This window comes from Magnolia sinica, chromosome 4 (genome assembly GCF_029962835.1).
Source record: "Magnolia sinica isolate HGM2019 chromosome 4, MsV1, whole genome shotgun sequence".
NCBI classification, from domain to species: Eukaryota; Viridiplantae; Streptophyta; class Magnoliopsida; order Magnoliales; family Magnoliaceae; genus Magnolia; species Magnolia sinica.
The window spans coordinates 18,882,424-18,903,480 of NC_080576.1; the positions used below are offsets into that span (position 1 = coordinate 18,882,424).

Sequence of the window (21,057 nt, forward strand, 5' to 3'; positions counted from 1 at the left end):
AACTGATTATATGATGTCTCTCACTTTGATGCTGGATGAATAGCAAATGAAATCTTATTTGGATTCTTTTGCTGTGAATATGGCCGGTCACTGTAACCTTTGAATAAACACTCAATTGGAGAGTCTTTCCGGGAATCCCCTATCCAAGGGGAGCCCTACCACATAAACGTTTTTTGGGTCATTGAACATCCGCAAATCCAGCAGCCAGAGCCCTGAAGCATCTTATTGCAATGTCAGTATGTATTCAAGCAAACTTCTCATGTAAATGCCAAAGTATCCTTTAGCCAACATACATGCATGTATGAAAACTTTTTTTTTTCTGGCATCTCTGCACCTATGAGCATGGCCTGGGGACAAGCCGACCAAAAAGCTAGTTAGCCACATGCACAAAACTCATGTAGAAAGGTTAAAAATCCCAGGAGGCTTGGGTGGTTTTTCCAGAATTTTTATTAATTACTATTTAAAAAGGTTGAGTTTGGGCTTAATGCAGAAATTTGCATACGCTCTTCCTCATGTTCCTTTCATATCTGCTTTTTCACTTTTGGCAAGATATGGTGTTCCTTCTCTTCCAAATAATAATAATAATAATAATAATAATAAGTTTCAAAAGATAAGCTCTGAACAAAATTACACAAGATTGAGAGAAACTCAGAACATGGTCCACAAGAACTATAGCTGTCACCTTCCATGGCCTCCTACTGGCCTACTGGTATTGAATAGGAACCTAGATGAGACTTGGAATGTCCTTTGATGGCCTCCAATTGATTGCTGCAATGGTCAATTCTGATTGTCAATTAATCCCCAATTTTAGTCCTACCCAAGAACAATTTTATGAAAGTGAACAGATTGATGCATGCACCCCTTTCTCTACTATTGGTAGTAGAATAACAGAATTTTCTACTACTTCAATAGCACAAGCAGAAAAATGGTAAGCATCACCATAGACTTAAATTAAAATAAATACATAGTTCTGGCAATTTGATTCAGCTTTATAAATCATGTCATACCAATCATACTTCAAACAGGTTACACCAATCATACACAACAGGAATTCCCATTAGCTTCACAAAAGATCTACAGCTGACCACCCATCCAACATCAACCCTACTCCTTTACCCACTTGGGGGCAGTTGGCACAATTCTTCGAGGCCAGAGTTTCTGAGCACAAGTGCAAAAATTCGAAGTTCAAATGAAAATGACTGCATCGAGTGCACCAGAAACTGATGTTCCAACTATTTCAAAAAGATTACAGTGCAGAAGCAGGTAAAAGCTCCCATAAATGTTTTACAGTCCAATACAGCAGTTGAAGGAACATGGTAAATTGCTCCAAGCTCGCACCCCAGTTTGCTTCCTTCATAGATTTCAAACTCCAGAAGATGCTCAACTGTAAAATAAGGAAAGCTTTCCTTTATGTTAGCTTCACATAGGAGACTCAAGGCAATGCAATGTCAACCAACTTTATATATATCATTTTGGTGAAGAAATGCTAGCAGCCTGTCTGGACCAGAAGATGCTCAACAGTACAATAAGATTAGCTTTCCTTTTTGTTAGCTTCACACAGGAGAGTCAAGACAATGCGATGTCAACCAACCATAATCATGTTGGTGAAGAAATGCTAACGTGCATGAGATCTGTGCCATTCATCAGGTGGGCCCACCATGAAAACTGATCACAGATCAGGATCATCGTGAGACACACATAAGCAGTGAGTATAGACCCTTGGTCATTTTTCCTAACCTTCTGTTTTTTACATAAACATTCTGCAGTGCTCCTTGATGTTTATCTTAGGTGCAAGCCATAGCTAAATATCGAAGTTTCACCTTGTGGACCATCTGCAGCTATTTTATCATTTATAAACCCATCTTAGTTCTCTGCCAACAATTTACGTCATGCTTCGCGTTCGCACTCTGTCAATTATCATTTGCCTGCCTGACAAATCCTCTTCATAACCCACAACCTACATTCACAAAATAAAGCTCTGTGATCAACACTGCACCAGAACGCCCATCACCAACCAATAGAGAAATTGCAGATGATTGCGATTGAAAACCTGAGAGTCCGACTGTGTTTCACTGAAACCATCATAGGTGCCTTGGTTTCTGTCATGACCAGAAGGCTTGCTACAGCTATCTTGTTTCTCAGTCCTGGAGAGAATTGTAAGCACAATTAGTACATACAGTTGTAGTAATGAAACAACCTTTGCTACACACATGCGCACGTACATGCCAATATAGGTGCCGCCATGGAAAATAGTACAAGATCCAGTTCATCCATAAGTGTCCCATTTTGTAGATGTACTGGCCCAAGAATCAGGTGCGTCATAGTTCATAAAGCAATTGTACAGGCTGAAGTTTTTCTTAGCCATCCACCTGTTTCTAACATCGTGTTCCACCAGATGAGCGGACAGCCTGAACTTTGGGCAAAAACATCTTCAAGGTAAGACTAACCTGGTTGACATCATGGATACTGCACCTGGCTTCCACGCGCATGTAGTGGTGTTTAGATGTTATCCCTTGTACATGTGTGTGGGTTTTGCAAACCTCAATGAAAACCATGAGATACACGCTTGAAAAATACTTTATTTGCATGAATGTTCATGAAATAACTGATCATTCTAATCATTTCCTTTCCACAGAAGAACATTTTTTCTACTCATCCCCAGTGTAGCTGTTATTGTATAGATGCTACTCTGTAAAGTTAATTGAAGGACTACCTGTTTAACCAATGCTTTGAAATACCAAAGTCGGAGCGAGAATCTGCATGATCTTGACCAAGAATTGAGCGATCAGGGGAGAAAATCGGTACCTTTACTGTCAAGGATCTATCAACACATGTACCAATGGGAGTAAACCTTGGTTTTATTGAAGCCCATCTTCATGTTTTCTGACTGTAATAGCCTCCCACTGTTAGCTTGTGACCCAGATATGATGGATAACCATAAAAAGACTGCGTATATGATAGCAGTCATATCAGTTGTCATGACAGGCTTAACTTGTTATAACAGCATTGGAGATTTTCCTTTAAAAGGAGGACATTTTTATATATAATAATCATTTTATGTTTCCTTAAAAGGTAAATTATGAGAGTATGGCTGGTCATCCACTTCATAATTGTCACTAGAAAAACTAAAATAGAAGAGGCAAAAGAGAGAAAACCTGTTCTAACTTCTAAGAACCATTACAACAGTTTGTAAAGGTAGCGATGGCCAATGGGTGGCTGTTATAAGGCCATGAAACTGTTATAAAAGCCCTGCAGTAGACATCATAAATGCATGATCAGCTAAATACATAAGGATACACTACGATCACACCCAGTCCTCTCTGGTGACATCATGTCTTGAATCTGTCATCAGAAACCATAAAGTAACAAGTCGATAAAAATGCACAACGAGCAAATAGAGCAAAAAAATAAGTACAGTACCTTATTTGATTGTGCTAACAGGTCCTCAATAGCAGCAGCTACATCAGGAAGAGCATGAGAAGCTTCCCCACGATCTTCTGATACGGTGTTATTGGTGGAAAGTGTCTTGCCAGCTATAACACCTTCATCAACTGATACTTCCACAGTATGTAAATGCCTGTAACTGTCATCCTCTGAGTGCCTTGCCCTTTTACTTGAAACACGTGAGTGTTTTTCCTCTTCTCTGAAAGTATTACTTTTAATCCCTGTCCATGCCATCCATTCTGTTGTTGATTATGAAAATTCACAAGATAAATCAAATGTTATGAACCCTAGTGTAGACTATTACCATTAGTCTGTGTTGGTATTTTCATTAAGCCTTGGGTTTCACTCAGCAACAGAGAAGGAGCATCTCCAGATACCATGTGAGCTGCTTGTGTAGGATACTGACTCATGGTGCACAATCCTGCCTCTCTGTCTTGAGCTGTTACTGGCTTTGGTCGAAATGGATCCAAAGCAACTACTGTGTCCTGGAAGTAACATAAAGTCCTAGTTGATTTCAAGAATAGAGAATGTAATAAGGCCAGATGCACTTGCATGTATACCAACCCACTGATGCACCCACATGCACATGCACACATGCCTGGACACACTCAAGAAACCCCAAATTGGATATCTACCTGCTTGATACATTCATTGATCCACTCAGCAGTTACTGATTGTATTCCCCATTTACAAGCAGCCTCATACTTCGGGCCACTGGTGAACTTACATAGTAAATGGGTCACCTTTTTACTCAGCTTCTCTGTGAACTTTGCCCCAATAACAAAGCATAGGTTTCTTAGTAACAGCCGATCTTTCTCTTCATACTGGGAGACACAGAACCGAAAACCTTCAAACCCAGGGAAAGGAACTCGGCAGGGTAACGGTGTGTAGAGAACGTGACTTCCAACGTCTGGCATGCAGCCCTCCTTCAAAACCAAGTCCAGAACAAGCAGACATTTGTAAGTCGATGGTACGTTGACCAATCAAATGACATGACTGAGAATAAAGATACAAAATAGCATAACATATATCTAGCTCTCTCTTCTTCTTTTTTTTAACTTCATGGATTAGAAGGATTATTAGATCAATTTCAACCATAATTTTTTTTTGTGGCAGGGATCTCTGTTCTGATGGTGTTTCTTTAATTCTTGAACAGGAAAAAGAAAACAATTTATTCTTCTCGGAAGTGTTTTTGTCCTCGAGGAATTACTAGGTCGACTTCAACCATAAAAGCGTATTCTGTCTTTATCCAAAAGGGATCTCTCTTCTTGTGGCATTTCTTGCAACATTGAGTAAAGAAAACAATTTATTCTCAAAAAGTTTACTTATAATCGATAAATCTCAAGCACAATTTCAGAAACCCAACAACTTCATGTGCAGCTATTTCTCCTTTGTATATCAGGATCCTAATATTCCCCAAAAGCTGGAAAAAAACAAAAAGTAAATTTTGTTTAGAAATACAAGGATAGACTTGTATCAAGTGGTTAATGATATTTCCTACCCCGCCACCAGTCATTTCTGAAACTCGATGCACTTTACTGATTTTAAGAGAATCTTACGTATTTAAGAATTATTGACGACATTTAAGCATGTTCTAACAATAAGCAAACGTCACCATCTAGCTAACATGCAGTAAGCGCTCTGCATACCACTTTCATTGCATTGATGGCAGCAGTAGCAAACACCTGCTCACATCAGCATGTAAAAAGAACTGTGCACAAGTGGTGTGGACACCTATCAACAGATAAAAATATCACACACACATTGAGGACTGGCAGGCTTGGCAGCTTATCCTACCGAAGGAATTCATGATTTGTGAACATAGAGACTTATGCAACCAGAAAAGGACATTAACTTTCATAGACCGCAATTCTTTTATTGAAGCAGCCACACTAAAGAATTTTGAGCTTCATTTCCCAGTTTACTGATGACTTCCATCGTCATTTGTAACCTTCACCGAATGACATCTGTACTTACATTCATCCGAAAAATTATACCTGCACTTCCAAACAATTACACAAGTGATATTGCAAAAAAAAAAAAAAAAAAAATTGCTACAAGACCATAACAGTCAATGAAGATGACAAACACAAGGTATCAACTACAGAGGAAATAATTGATATCGATATGTCCGCACAAGAAGAAAAAATGAAAGAGAAGAAAATATCACAAAACTAGGCATGGGAAACAAATGAAGCAAAAACCACACATGGTTGTCTCCAAGGAAGCGATAACTGATAAACAAGTTTATAAATTTCCCAGAACCAGCTAATTGATGTGGACAGGCCAATATTGAGTAGTGGTTTCTCCATACAAAACACTTTCATAGGGGAGGTTTAGTAATCAATAGACTGCATGTGAGCATCATGGAACGAACAGACAAATTGCTTAAGATAATCATCATTATCGTCGTCATCTAAGCCAGTGTTTTAAATAGCGGTAGTGTGTTGCATAGCGTTCAACCCTCCGTAGCATGTAGCGTAAGCTACATGATGCTTCTATTTTTTAATTTAAATATAGGAAAATATGATAAATAGTAAGAAAAAATGTAAAAATAAAAATGCCTAAAAGATGATTCATTTTTTCAAGTATAAGCATATTCGAGTTATTAATTATCATTTATCAAAAGCCAATCCACATATAAAGTCATAAACCAAATCAAATAATTATCACATCAACAACTTTCCAAGCAAACCAGTTTAATTTTTTTAATCAAACCACTTTAATTAATAATGTCTAATTGAAACCACAAGTCACAAGTCACATGTATGAAAAGAAATAAAAATCCCATAGGTTACGAGTATTAAGTAGAATACAGATGTCATCTATACAGAGGGGTTTTCGAAAACCCTCTTTCGAAACCCTTTTTCTTTCAAGTTTAGTTTTAAAGGTTTTCTAGCATGTGAGTTTCCCACCAACTTTAACAAAGCATCACCACCATTGTAAGTGAAAGTAAACAAAGAAAGGTTTAGTTTTAATTTTAATTTTATTTATTTTATTTATTTTTATAATATGAGTTCTACACTTTTTAATAAACAAAATTTAAAAAAATAAAGTAATAAAATAAAAATAAATGTTCTCATCACTCTTCAAAAATAAAAAATACATTGTAGCATACACTACGACCCTTGTAGAGTACGCTACGGAGGACTAACACTATTTAGCTACACTACGTAGCGCTACGACCGCTATTTGAAACACTGATCTAAGCCTTGTCCCAACTAATTGGGGTCAGCTATGTGAATCCTTTTCCGCCACTCCACTCTATCAAGGGTCATAACTTCAGTTAGATCATAGGTCATCATATATTTTCTTACTACCTCCACCCACGTCCTTTTGGGCCTTCCCCTTGCCCCTTTTAGAGTCTTCGATACAGGTTAACTGAGAAGAAAGAATATGCAATCACAAACCGCACCTCCAAACAGTACCGAATCCAGTGACTAGAAACAGATGTAGACTGAGAAGCATCAGCAGGCCTCTGTTTCAGACCATGACATGCAATGGTGAAGTGCACATTCTGCTTCCCTTGATCATTCACTACCAACCCTCCTCCTTCGTTAATCCATTCGACAATTTCAGCTCTCTGACCACAGAAATGTAAACCAATTAGATTTCACAAAATTGGAGATAGAAGCAGGCACATAAGTAAGCAACATGAAACTAATAATATGCTGAAACTTTCAAGGTGCACTGGGAAAGGAAACAGTAATGGGATCAGTAATGAAAAAAGTCAAAATTTCGCAACTCATTCGGACAACTGATTCAAGCAGAAACAGACATAACTCAAAGTCAAGATATCAAAGACAAATTCTATATTGCATTCTGAATCATCCAGCACTTGCTGCAACTTGGCCCAGGAATATATGCAACCAAGTAATTTTTGACTTAGATATGAGGCTGCAATGGCACTTGCTACAACTCCAGCTTCCTTACGCCTATTGCAACTTGCAACTAAGGTTAGCAAACTCTGGCCTTGTTTTGTGAAAGCGAAACCAATGATTTCAAGGAGGTAACTGATTTGTTGGTTTGGTCAACTTATGGAATGGCTGGGTCGAACAACAAATTTTAATGAATGCTATTATTAAGGGAAAATACTTTGAACGCTAGGTCAAAGCTTCCTGAGATGCTATTTGGTGGGCAAATCACCCATGAATGTGGTCAGCAATTGTACATGAATTACGAAGATACCATATCAGTTTCTGAGTTTGTTTAAAGTAAAACATAAAGAAGATAAATGACAGTCCATCCCAACATATGTTTCTAATCCTTCTCAGCTAAGGTTTCTTTTCGGCTTTTTTTTTTAATGGTAACGTTGGTTTTATTTCAAGACATAAAAACCCCATCATCTAGTTTCAATAATTAGAAATACTCCGAAAAAAAAAAAAAGACTTCATGGAACAAAGCTAGCAAAGACTTGATACTACAAATCCATTTCAAAAGGATGGGATCGCTACACTGTAAAATAAGAGGGTCCCTGGAGGATACTTTGTCTATGTTAGGAGCAACCTATCTTGGCATCTCAGGCTCTCCTAGAGAAACCCTGGGTGCCAAAAATCATCTACTTTCTAGTTTCTAAGTACTACAGTGTACCTGAACCAAAGCAACTGGTTGGAAGTCCTTAGAGAACCTTAGACCCTGAAGCCTAATGGTTCATCAGCCTGCACTAATCACCATCACAGCTCTATAGAATTCTCTGTATATTCCGCACTTAGTATCTACTTAATTAACTTCATTATTAAAAATAAATAAATAAATAATGTAATTTTACAACAGAAAACCATATAAGGTGATTGAAGTTTGAAATGAAATAACAAAAAGGAACAATAACAATCTAACTTACCCGATCCTCAGGAAATAAACTTGAAAAGCGAAATAACTGTCCCTTGAAAATATTTGATGATCTTACATCCCTAGCAATGATGTCAGAATCTTGTTGTAATTTGTGTGTACTCCTACACTCCTCATTTGCAGCATAAATTTGACTTCGCCGGTCAGGTTTAGAAACAGTTTCAACAACGTTGTTCGTTTTGAAGTTTGTTTCCTGTCTTGCAGTATCTCTGTTTTTCTCCAATAACAATTCTGCTTCAGAGTTTTTATCAGTCAGTACCTGGCGAGTTGGCATGCTGGAAGGTGAAACGAAGTTTTTCCCTTCTCTTGTTCCTGAAATTCCAGTATCTAATGGTTTATGAGAGCATGTAGTGCATGTAATCAGGACAACAAGTCAGTCACACGATCGTGTCATACATAAATTATCGTAAGCATATCAATCACAATTACCAACTCAAGCCCATAAAACCTATAGAGAGATGCTCCAGTGCTCTCATAGCACTATAAGTTATAGTGCTCCTAGTTGCATTGGGACACGTGGACAGTCCAATCCATTGATCTAGACTGTTCGTTAGGTTCAACGCAGATTTCATAGGCTACCGTACAAGCATACGCTGACTTGACAAATATGAACCATTTGATCAATGCTCTTTAATATGGACAGTTAAGGTAATTTACACAAAAATAGATCCAATCAACAATTTGATCCATCTATTTGTTAGGGCATCTCATGGATTGCTTATGATTCTAAAGAATTGCTTTTGTTAGGCAATTGTAAGTGGTGTGCCGTAACGGCCATTACGGGGATGTAAAGGCCTTTACGTAAAGGTAACGGCCTGTTACACCCCCTGAGAGGCCATAACAGTCCATTACGGGGTCAATATAGGTTTTCCAGGTCTTTTTTCATTTTTATTTTTTTGAAAAGGAGACCATAACAGCCAACCCATATCGTAAAGGTAACGGTCATTACCACTACAAAATACCTTAATTGTAACCATTCCATCCATGGCTTCAAAAAATGGATGGATTTGGAAGTAAGGCCAAATCAAAGATGGATTGGATCATCTGATCACAAGATTTTTGTACAATAGCCTATTAATTCTGGACTTAACAGTTTAGATTGATAATGGACTGTCCAAGTGAACTGAAGAAACTAGGGGAACTATAACTCATAGTGCTCTCAAAGCACCAGAGCATTTGTCAAACTTAATAAAGCACAAAATAACTGAACTTCTAAGGTCAACATCAACTCTAAAAGTATGCAAGCAGAAAATATCTAAATGATAGTCGTTATGGAGATGGCTTGCACACCTTTTGCAAGAAGTAAATCAGAAACAATATGCCTTTCGGACACAGGAATTTCTCTCTTTTCTCTGTCACAGTCTTCTAGCCAGATGGTCCTCACCACATTAATGACACCCCAAGATGCATAGTGCCTGACCTCTTTTCTTTCACTGCAGAAAGAGTGTAACACAAGCACAGTAATTCCTGTCGTTCCTATCTTAGTGAACAGATGAGATAGGAAAATAAGGAAGCCTTTGATAATGCAAGCAGGGCACATATGATGTTGTGGTAGGTTGGAGAAACTTACATCTCTGAAGGTATCCCTACAATTATGTGCGTCAGCTTTTCACTGAATGACATATGCCGAGTGCCACCGCCTTTACGCACCATAGTGACTAACTTGCGCATTTCATTAGCCTGAAAACCAACTAACAAAATTCTGCAATCTGACAAGTACAGGTCATTATCTTCACTTTGGGAGTCATCAGCAACACAGCCATCAAAATTTCTTTCACCTCTGGTCTCTAAGCTAGGTGCCTCACTTGCCTCTTTTGTGGGCATGGCAGCATCAGAAAACACTGAATATGTATTCTGGGACAGTGTAGTTTCTGTGTCTGCAATCACAGCTGACGGAACAGATTGCGAAGTTGTGTCACCCTTCTCTTGGCCATATTGTCCCTTCAGACCGCCTTTTACAGCATTACTTGAAGAAATTGAAGTTCCATGAACAGGATAGAACTCCTCATCTAGACAAGCTATTAAGTACAAGGAAGAATCAGCTAACCAAATGATCCATTTACTACTTCCTCGAAAAACAAGAGATAAAATAAGATGGTTTAAATTCGATGGGATGGAATAACTGCATGCTAATAATTCTTGGAATTACCTCTTCTTGCAATAGATTGATCAAACCATTTCTTAGTAACAATATTGATGTGACCCCATCTTCGGGCAACAAGAAATTTGTCACCTTCAGGAGCGTAAGGATGTCAAGGAAACACCTTTAACTGTCATTTAAGTAATCATTAAGAGAGTGACAATTAAAATGTAAGTGGAGGACCTGCAGTAGGTCTGTAAATAGAATATGGAAAAATGAAAATGGATCTTGTTGAAATAGCAACAAGACAACAAATGCAAAAGTATGTACACACAAAGTATAATGAAGGGCCATAGTGTAGTGTGTGTGAGTGAACCAGGGTTCAAGCCCTGGTAGTGTTACCTTTCAAAAGAAAATGAAGGACATGTTCGATAAGTGGGAAAACCTGGTGAAAGAAAGGAAATCAAAATGATTATTTAATGATAATTTCCATTGGTGGTATTAAATAACAGATTCCGTTTTTAGGGGTTTGTTCATTTTACAAGTGGAAAACTCATATTTCTTAGACAACAGTCACCTCATTTCTTGTGCTAGAGACTTGCAAGCATGGAAAAGGCTAATGATTACATTGTGTAATCCACAGTTTTCTTTGCATATCAAACAGCTGAAATCTTATTGTCAAAGGAAAAAATATTTCTTTTCCTTCTTCCTTTCTTTTCCTACTTATCAAACAGGCCCTAAATGATCTTCGGTCACAACAAAACACAATAATAAAGAGAAACCTCAGAACCATGATGTATATAATACATTCTCTCATGTCCCAATTTATTTAGTTGTTCTTACTTCTTAGGCTTCACACCAAGGGTTAAATCTCCATTCCACTATATTCCATGTCAAGGTCCGGCAGTATGTTTTTTTCATGGAGCATGGATGAGGGTTTTGTTTAAGGAATTTCTAGTTATGTTTAAAGGGAAGATGGTAAAATAATCTCTTTCCAGTATGTCAATAGCATAATCATATTTACAAAGGCCTATTTTTGGCAGGCCAATCTTCTTAGATCCTTCTCAACTTGGTCATATGATGAGGAAGTGCATGTCTCAGTTATAACTTAGCAGATGGATCAGCTAGAGTGAATAAATTACTCAGCAGGACAACTTTTTGGAAGAGCAAACTTCTTAGATGCTTTTTCTTTTCAGTAGAGTTTGACAAGAAAACTTAGTAATGGGATTAAATATGACGCAATCACTACCCTGCAGCTCACCATTTAGTGAAGTATTTCATAGGTGCATCAATGCGGACAGTTAAAGCTTTCTGGGAAAATGTTAGCTTCACACCACAACTTAATGGAATAATCTCATTGATGCATCACAATAGTACATTTCAACCTCTTTAGAGAAAAAGTTAGCTTCATAGTAGTTTTACCTCTAACTAAAAAGATTTACTTTGGGCTCAAGAAATTTAAAAAAGAACAATTAGGGTCTGTTTGGTAGATGCCTAAAAACTAGTTCATCTCATCTTAGTTAATTGGAATTATGTATTAGAGAATGTGATTGTTGGTTATCATGATTATTTTTTATCCTAGACAAAAATAAATATGACTTCTAATACATAAATACAATTAACTAAAATGAGATGAACTCATTTTTTAGGCTGCTACCAAACAGGCACTTAGTCACGATCATACCTTCAGCAGCAACCAATATGACAGAAAATAACATGTATTTGGAGTAGGCCACTGAAACTCTAAGAATTTTGCCTAGGAAAATGTATGAGAACGGGATCAATCACATTAAAAAAAGGAAAAACTTATTTAAACCTTAAAGGATATATCAGAAATTAAATGTGTGCACTTCTTGGTAAGATCTGCAGAATACTGGCCCCCATTCTGTACGACCAACTTTTCCATCTCCTTCCGCACATCTGAGTAAAATGAGCACCTTAGCACACCCTTATACAGAGAAATAGTTCATCAAATGAAGAAACTATCAGAATATAGCTAACATCATTCAGTTCAAAGACATAAATTATCTTATTAACTTTTCCAACCTGCTGGTATTCTGGTAGCACATATGGTCAAGCCAGTAAATGGAAGAATCCTATACGGCTCATGAGGCACAATCCGATGCTCATTCCAGCATTGATGTAGCCAGCTACTCGTGACAATTGGCTTCTTAAGAACATTCAAAGCCCACTGCAACGAGCAAGAATAGTCTCCTAAGTGGGGAGGGAAAAAAACTATAAACTATAAACAGATAAAGTTACAACATGACCTGAGTGCACGGCAACTACAGCTAATTAAATCAGCAACCAGTAATCAACACAACTTGAGCATTAGAGGAAGTCAGAAGAACCACACGCTAATTATACCACTGAATAGAATTCACATATAAGCCTTGCGAGTGATGATTATTAGTCATCCAGGAAAAATAAATAGAGTTAGCTATCATGTCTAATATTGTGAAAAGGACTATCCTAGGAGTGAACACCATTCAGTTCCTCAAACTTGGAAAGTTGTAACTTATAACAAGCAGTTTTTTTTTTTTCAAAAAGCATGCATAGAAAACCCTGTGCTTTGTTAATTTTTTGAACGAGATATCCATGCATAAAATCTCAAATCAAATAAATTCACTGTTTTTGCGTTGTAAATTAAATAAAAGCATGTCAGTAGCTTAGTGATCCAGCAGTATAAGATCAACAAATCAACAATGGGTGACAAAACAAAACAAAAAAAAACAAAAAAAAACAAAAAAAACAAAAAAAACAAAAAAAAAAACAATTCCTAAATGTATGCAATGTTCATTAACACTGTATGCCACATCAAGAATATCTGTTCCTTTTCAAAAGCTTGCAAGAAATTTTACCTTATACTTTGCAGCCAAAACATTCTTTACAATTATGAAGCTAACATCCAGGGATGTCCTTGTGTGCAACACTCCACCCATTGCAGTCACTAGTTTTTCAATCTTAACCTGTGAATAAGTGAAACAGATAAAAAGATTTAAATTAAAAAAAAAACCTCACATGCGCATTAAGAATCAAAATATATCAAGTCAGAAAAGAGTTTGGATGAAGGCTGATTGTCTGGCAAGGCTGCTTTGATTCAAGTAATAGTTCAGAAAATATTCAGGTTGGTAGAGGTTTGGACAAAGGCATATACTAGACTCAGAGGCTTCTTGCATTCCATGATGGATCCTAGTTGGGACGATTTCCTGGTGTGCCGTTGGAAGCAGCCGAAGGAGGGATCTGCTTGGACCGCTCCCCCTGCTGGTATTTTCGAAGTGAACTTTGAATGGTGCTCTTTCGGGAATCCTGGGCAAGCAGAGATGGGCGGTAGCATGCTTGATAACAGTGGCACAGTGCTATTTGAGTTCTCGTGGATCTATCAGCATCAAGGACTCCAACATTGTTGAGGCAGCTAGACTGCAGGCCATAAAATTGGTTGTGGGGCATAATTTATTTACAAGTTTACAACCATCGGGGTAGAAAGAGTTCTTGGCCCTGGAGGGCAGGCAGATTTGGTGGATGCTGTGTTAGAATTGTGCACTCATAAGCAAATGTCTTTCTCCCTCGTCCAAAGACACACACATAGTGAGGCGGACGCTTTGGCCAAAGATGGATCGACTAGGGAAATCTACTTCTTGTTGATACTGGATAGGAGAGAACAGATAAGTTTGTTTGCAACTGCTTTTTTTTTGTTTTCTGCTTCCGTTTCTTTGCAGCGCACCACCACTTTGCAACTGGAGTTTTCTTGGTTTTTTCTGTATTTAGCTGCATGTGGTGGCTCAGGGCATCAAGCCTAGCTTTGTTTGGTTTCTTTCAGTTTCTAATAAAATATCATTGCCAATAAATTTTTAAAAAAAATCAAGCAAGAAGAGAAAGGGTTGAAGCAAGTTAAATAAACCTCTGAGCATCCCATGCTTTTGCTCTATGTTATTATTATCCTAGCAATTTTCCTTCAGTTCCAATTCTATATTCTAGTGTTCATACTTCATATATTAAATTGAAGGGGTGATCAGGTGGCTGGATATTAGAGAGAAGCCAATTAAAGGTAAGATACGACAACAATAACACAAGCTTGCAAGGTCAATATCGCACGTGATTGCTCTCCACTGTATTATGTTTTAATCTTAAATCTTTAAGATCTTTTTACACACAGGTGGATTGGGAGTGTAGTAACCATTTTCCTAGTCAGTATATAGATCCCTGAACCTCGATACTGATCGTGTTTGTGTGTATACTTCACTACATGAAAAGGTTCGAACATCACAATATCTGAAAAAATCTTTGATACTCAAACAAGTAGTCAAAGAATTGTATCATGAGCAGCTTAATACCTTTTCATCCTTTTCGAAACCAGATGCAAGTACTTTAACACCATCCATCGCAAGGCAACAAGTGTAACCTTGCTTTGGCAAAAGTCTACGCTCTTTTGCACAAGAAAAAATACATTGAGGACCTGTAAAATTATAAATGCAAAACCTAAATCAGCACCCTCCATTATGCAAACATGAAGTAACAAAATGGAAAGCACCAAAAGTTCCCAAAGAGAGAAGATATTAACCATGAAAGTACTAATGTCAGAGCCATGAAAGAAATGAAGTGCTTGAAACAAGAAAATTGAAAATCATTTTCCAACCAGAACAAAATCGTGATTGGCCAGAAAAGAATAGTGAATTCTTACTATGACACCCCACATGCACAAGCTCCCGAATCAATCTTGGACAGAAGTCCTGATGGATATGATTGAGCTGAAACTCTTTCCAAGAATGATTAATGTTGAAGAACCATAGTTGTTGATGCGGGACGGTCTAAACTAAAATGCATGTGTGAGCACAAAAATTATCCAGCGAAATAAACTAAGCAAATCAATTGGAATATTCACATTCCACATCATAGTAAAGATAATAATAAAGGGAACATGCAATGGTTGCAGACCATCATCACAATCCTGCGATACCGTATTCAAAGCATGCGTGGATTGGATCCAGCAAAGGATGGGACCTCCCGATCTTGCATGGTTTCAATCCAACAATCAACGTAGCTTCCCTAGTCCAGGAAATCAAAGGATTTCTAGAATAAGGACGGCTGGAAAATATGAGTGAGGATTGGGATCAATTCTTAGATTTTCAGAGTTAATAATAATAATAATAATAATAATAATAATAATAAGACAAGGCATAAAAAGAGAAGAAGAAAATTGGAGGGCTAGAAATAGAAGTTAGAATAAGAGAAGAGATTAGGGGAAGAGAAGAACTTACCGCAGAGAGAGGGGGGAAGGAGGCACCAAGCTTTCATTAAAAAACATTATTAGGTTTAGGGTAGAAAGCAACCTATTTATAAAATTCGTATTTAAAAGAAAATGACTAAACTACCCCTATAACAAAAGAAAAAAAAAACCGTGCAAAACAAAGCTTTCTAAAAAAAAAATTAGAAAAAATCATGCGTAACAGATCAGTCTTCTAACTCATCCTACATGTGTGTCGTCCTAATGTGGGGCCTTCAATTAATCCACGGCCACGTGTAAGGTCTTCAAAATCTTCCTTGATTGTGCCACGAACCATCATCGAGTCATAAAGATGTATTCATCGGCAGCCTTCGTCTTTAATAAACTTTCAAGGGTTTGATGTCCTCATCAACTCCTTTCGGGTGAGAAGAACTCGGCTCCAACAAGTTAAAACTTTTGTGCGTCTCGAGAAGGTCCGTATCAATCCGTTGCAGGTCCGCTTCTGTAAGCCACGTGGAATCGGATTGGCTTGTTCTTCCATTTGACAAGGTACCTTTAGAAGCCCCCATCTCATGTGGAAACAATCTCCTTATCCACTATCCCTTCAATCTCTTCCTTACGATCAATTAATGGTGGAAAGAGTGGAGTGGGTTGAAAAGTAAAGTCAGAAAGTGGCCAATGGTGGGAAGAAGAAACAATGGAAGGGTTAGGACAGAGGACTAGATCTTCCACATTAATCGTCGGATTTATTCCCATTTCAAGTGGAAGGTCTACCATGTATGCATTAGACCCAATTTTATGCAGCACTTTGAATGGTCCAGTACTGCGAGCTTGTAATTTCTTAGCGAAACCCAAAAGAAACCGCTCTGGTCTAATCTTAACCATTACATAATCCCCTACATTAAACTCGGTCCACCTACGACGTTGGTCAACTGAACATTTATAATTATCATTACTCACATTTATTCGTTGTCTAACATGTGCATACAAGTCATGAATGTGTCGTGCAAATGCATCGGCTGACTCAGAAGATCTTTGGATAACTGACATGGGTAACAAGTCTATGGGCAACCGAGATTTGTACCCACTAACAATTTCAAATGGACTCAACCCTGTAGATTTATTGACTGAACTGTTGTAGGCAAACTCGGCTATAAGTAGAATCAAATCCCAAGTTTTCACATGTTCACCCACTAAGCATCGTAAGAGGTTTCCAAGGCTCCGATTAACCACCTCAGTTTGGCTATCAATTTGGGGGTGGTATGTAGTAGAAAACTGTAAACGTGTTCCCATCACGTGTCATAATGTCTTCCAAAAATAGCTAGTAAATATGACATCACAGTCAGACACTATAGTCTTGAGTAAACCATGGAGACGGACCACACTATCGAAAAAGACCTTAAAAATATTAGATGCATCCGAAGTTTTAGAACATAGGATAAAATGCGTCATCTTAGAGAAGCGGTCCACAACAACAAAAGCGGAATCGTGCTTTTTAATGGTCTTGGGAAGCCCAAGCACGAAATCCGTGCTAATGCCTTGCCACGAAGCATGTGGCACAGGTAATGGCATATATAATCTAGAATTTTTCTTTTGTTGCTTTGCCATCTGACATGTTCTACACTGCCCTAAAATTTTGGCAACATCCCGCTTGAGACTTGGCCAATAGAAACAATCCTCAATGAGAGCAATAGTCTTATCGCAGCCAAAGTGGACAGCTATCCCTCTCAAATGAAACTCCCACACAAGGAATTCATGGAGGGACGTACGGGGAATACATAAACGATTTCCTTTAAAAAGGAATCCATCTCTCAACACAAAATCCCCCATACTTTGTTGATCATTCGAGAGTGACGTATAGGTAATCCCAAAATATGGACATGTGAGGTACTCGTCTCTCAATTGTTTAAAGCCGACAACTCCTACACTCAAAGAATTGAGCAACGCCACTTTATGACTAAGGGCATCGGCTGGTTTATTCTCCACTTTAACCTTGTGTTTCAAGACAAACGAATACTCTTGAAGGAGCACAACTCACTCAGCACGCCTTAGGTTAAGTTTCTTCTGGAAGTGAAGATAATGTAAGGCCTCATGATCAGATAATAAGACAAATTCCTGCGGTAGGAGGTAGTGGTGCTAATGTCTCAAAGATTGCACTACCGCATAGAATTTCTCATCATAGGTAGAGTATTTTTGTTTTGCCTCATTCAGTTTCTCACTGAAATAGGCAACATGATGACCCTCTTGACTCAAGACTCCACCCATACCAACATCAGATGCATCACACGCAACTTCAAAGACTTTAGAAAAGTCGGGAAGGTGCATGATGGAAGTTTCTACCATCTTGCCCTTAATTTCTTTAAAAGCCTTAACTGCAGCTTTCAACCACACGAATTCTCCCTTCTTCCTATACTCTGTAATTGGAGCCATAATCGTACTAAAACTCCTAATGAACCGATGATAGAATGTGGCCAAGCCATGGAAGATTCGCACTTCATGGATGTTCCTCGGTTCAAGCCAATCAACTATGGCCTTGACTTTCTCTGGGTTTGCACGCATCCCTTCTCTTGACATTATAAACCCTAAGAACACAACCTGACTAGACATGAACAAACACTTTTTAAGGTTAGCGTATAATTTCTCCGCCCTAAGGACGATACAGACCAACTTCAAATGTTCAAAGTATGATTCTCTAGTGGTGCAATAGATCAGGATATCGTCGAAGTACACCACTAAGAATTTCCTCATGAATAGTCTCAAGACCTGGGTCATCACCCGTATGAAAGTGTTGGGTGCGTTAGCTAAGCCAAAAGGCATGACCAACCACTCATGTAACAGATCATTCATCTTGAAGGTTGTCTTCCATTCATCACCGGGACGTATACGGATTTGGTGATACCCACTCTTGAGATCTATTTTAGAGAAAATAGTGGATTTAGCCATCATGTTTAACACATCATCAAGCCTAGGTATGGGAAACCTATACTTGACCGTGATTTTGTTAATGGTTCTAGTTCGTGTGCCAACCTGGCGCGATCAAAGAACATCTGAGTGATGAATCAAGTGGGATGCAGCGTGTAGATTGCAAGCCCAGGACAAGGTGCCAGGTCGGCACATGAATCTGCATACAGATTTGTCTATAGGGCTCGCAAACTCCAATTTTCAGACAGCAGACAAGTCCCAAAGCATTGCGCATCCACGGTGTGGCCCACCAAATGAATCGTCTGAGTGGCAAAAGGCAAGTCCCTAGCCATACAGAATGCCCTACCGAACGAAAATCAGGCAATTAGAACCGAGAGCAACAAGTATCCCGTTATCTCTTGAGTTTAAGATTCATTGAACTTGCCGATACAATCAATTCCAGCCATTTGAAGAATCAAAAGACGTAATTAGAGCTAGGAATAGGGAGAATAAGACCATTGAAAACAGTAATTAGAAAAGGAAGGAATGGGTACCGAGCAAATTACAGCCCTTGGATCTGAGATCCTCGAACTTCTCCTGAAAATGAAATTGAGGGATTGTACAGTCATGAGCGATCGATGTTTCGAGAGAATAGAAGGGAAATGAGGTAGAGAGAGAGAGAGAGAGGGAAGAAAGACATACGTGATTGGAAGAGGAGATGACGTGGAAATCGGAAGGACCGGATCGGGAAGGATCGCAACAGAGGAAGACGTGGGCCCCATTGATCTTGAGTGCGTCGTGGAGTGCGTCGAAGGTTTCGGGAGCGACGAGGCTTCTCGACAGGAATACGTTCGCGCCCTTGAACGAGGCCGATGATATCAGAGGTGGAGGAGGTCGAGGCTTCTTCTCTTCCATCTCTCTCACCCTCTCTCTCTCTCTCTCTCACAAATGCCCAAAACCCAAAAGGTTCTCTTCTGTCAAGTCAAGAGGCGGGAAGTGATGTCGGTGTGAGGATTTTAACTTCGCGCCGCACGTGCCAAACCACAAGGCGCACGAGTGCGCAGGAACGTTCGTCCGGTGGGTTCGAGAAAATTAGATGGTTACATAAAAAGTGAACTTTACGAAAAACTGCCTAATTAGAATGGAATGTACCTCTGGTACCTTTTCCTTTTTCAATAAGCTACCTCCCTCGTTAATTTACACGATTATCATCGCACTACCTTCACCTGACCAGATGGGCTAGCAGCTCACGTAAGCCCCACCGTGATGTTTTTTTGTAAAACTCACCCCTACATGATGCACTTCATCTCATGATCAAGCTTAGGGCCAAAAATCACCTCCATCCGATGATTTAGATGGACCAAATAATTGAGGGTAATGCTTGCCCCTTATATTGTTTCTCTTCGTATAACTCACTTGAATCATATATGAGCTTAATCTTAGGGCCCCACAATTAAATTTTTGTATGGCATTTAATGATTTGAGTGGATTTCATCAAATCATTGTGGACCTATAAAAATCAAAGCTGCGCATCTCTCCCAAATGCTTTCTTTAGTGTGGTATGCGAAATCAGAAGTTAATATGATTTTTTAGCCCAAATCCTAACATAGGATTTAACATCTTATGGTTGATTTTACATACATATCATGATGGTCCAGAAAAATGAAGAGCAATTAGATGTTAAAAAACATTTTTATATTAAAAAACAAAATTTCACAAGGCCCATGAGATCCACTCCCACCGTTAGACATGTAATCCTGCATTACTTACAAAATTAAAAAAACTCAAGCTGACCTGTTAAGTGGTTTGGAAAGAGACATCCACATTTGAACCTTCCAAGGTTATAGGGCCCAAAGTGATGATTATATGAAATCCTCTCTAATTATTATATGCCCCACTAAAATTTTATTTTGGGGCTTAAAGATCAGGCCCATTCGTGATTTAGCGTGGGCCACATCAAGAGAAATAATTTGAAGTTTAAGCATTGCCTGTACATTATTTTCAATCGTGTGTTCCATATGAATCACAAATGGAGCCTGAGTTTGGGATCTTGAGCCTAACAATGATGAATTGACCTTAAGTTAAGTTTTGGATCTTCAATTGTGTGTTTCAACACTTGAGGTCTTGGTATCGATCCCCAGCGGAGCTGGCTAACATGGAGTGTGTGTACTGACATAGGTGTGTACTGTTGATGTCAAAATTTGGACCACCCTCCGCTCAATGCGGTGAACCTTCGATGGACCCTGACCCTACACAAAAGGTGAGCAAAGGAGACCCTGGCTAAGCTGGGGGACCCTCCGATGCCTAAGTCAGGGTAGGGAATCTAGGTCTAAGTTGAATGTAGAGAGAGGGTGCGAGATCTTGTGTACCTGTAGCAATGGGGTTCCCTTGTATTTATACCTGCGTGTTGGATGATCTATGTTCGTTAATCTCGGCACGATTCGCTCAATCAGTGGGATACTGTAATCGTGGAGATTTCGTCCATAATCCAGGGATTGTGTAGCGCGTCTTGTCTTAGAGGAGCGTATCCACGAGCGAGATATTTGGTTATATCTACGTA

General features: G+C 38.7%; 1 protein-coding gene across 4 annotated transcripts; it reads right to left on the bottom strand.

The window, feature by feature from the left end:
• Positions 1-398: 398 nt before the first annotated feature.
• Positions 399-19,494, bottom strand: LOC131242662 (uncharacterized). 4 transcript variants are annotated; one of them, XM_058241446.1, is made up of 19 exons: positions 19,200-19,494; positions 19,052-19,094; positions 14,707-14,828; positions 13,234-13,341; positions 12,419-12,563; positions 12,201-12,292; positions 10,442-10,535; positions 9,863-10,310; positions 9,583-9,725; positions 8,285-8,619; positions 6,860-7,027; positions 4,080-4,370; positions 3,749-3,929; positions 3,421-3,665; positions 3,298-3,342; positions 2,714-2,805; positions 2,051-2,144; positions 1,821-1,957; positions 399-768 (listed from the first exon to the last, which is right to left on the bottom strand). In XM_058241446.1, exons 1-18 carry the CDS (start codon positions 19,410-19,412, stop codon positions 1,883-1,885), a joined length of 2,934 nt encoding a protein of 977 aa, XP_058097429.1. In that variant the 5' UTR covers positions 19,413-19,494; the 3' UTR covers positions 399-768; positions 1,821-1,882. The 4 variants fall into 4 exon arrangements, with proteins under 4 accessions (XP_058097429.1, XP_058097431.1, XP_058097430.1 ...); XM_058241448.1 differs by lacking the exon at positions 399-768 and adding an exon at positions 925-1,384 and having other exon boundaries at positions 8,285-8,604; XM_058241447.1 differs by lacking the exon at positions 399-768 and adding an exon at positions 925-1,384 and having other exon boundaries at positions 2,714-2,799.
• Between the last annotated feature and the right edge of the window lie 1,563 nt (positions 19,495-21,057).

What these genes read in the sequence shown, in the direction of transcription:
- LOC131242662 (XM_058241446.1), bottom strand. Translation starts at nt 19,412, where the DNA reads ATGGAAGAGAAGAAGCCTCGACCTCCTCCACCTCTGATATCATCGGCC. An exon ending in AATACCAACACAGACTAATG is followed by an intron (nt 3,666 to 3,748) that starts GTAATAGTCTAC and finishes TGGCATGGACAG; the next exon opens with GGATTAAAAGTAATACTTTC. An exon ending in GGACTGGGTGTGATCGTAGT is followed by an intron (nt 2,806 to 3,297) that starts GTATCCTTATGT and finishes TTGACAGTAAAG; the next exon opens with GTACCGATTTTCTCCCCTGA.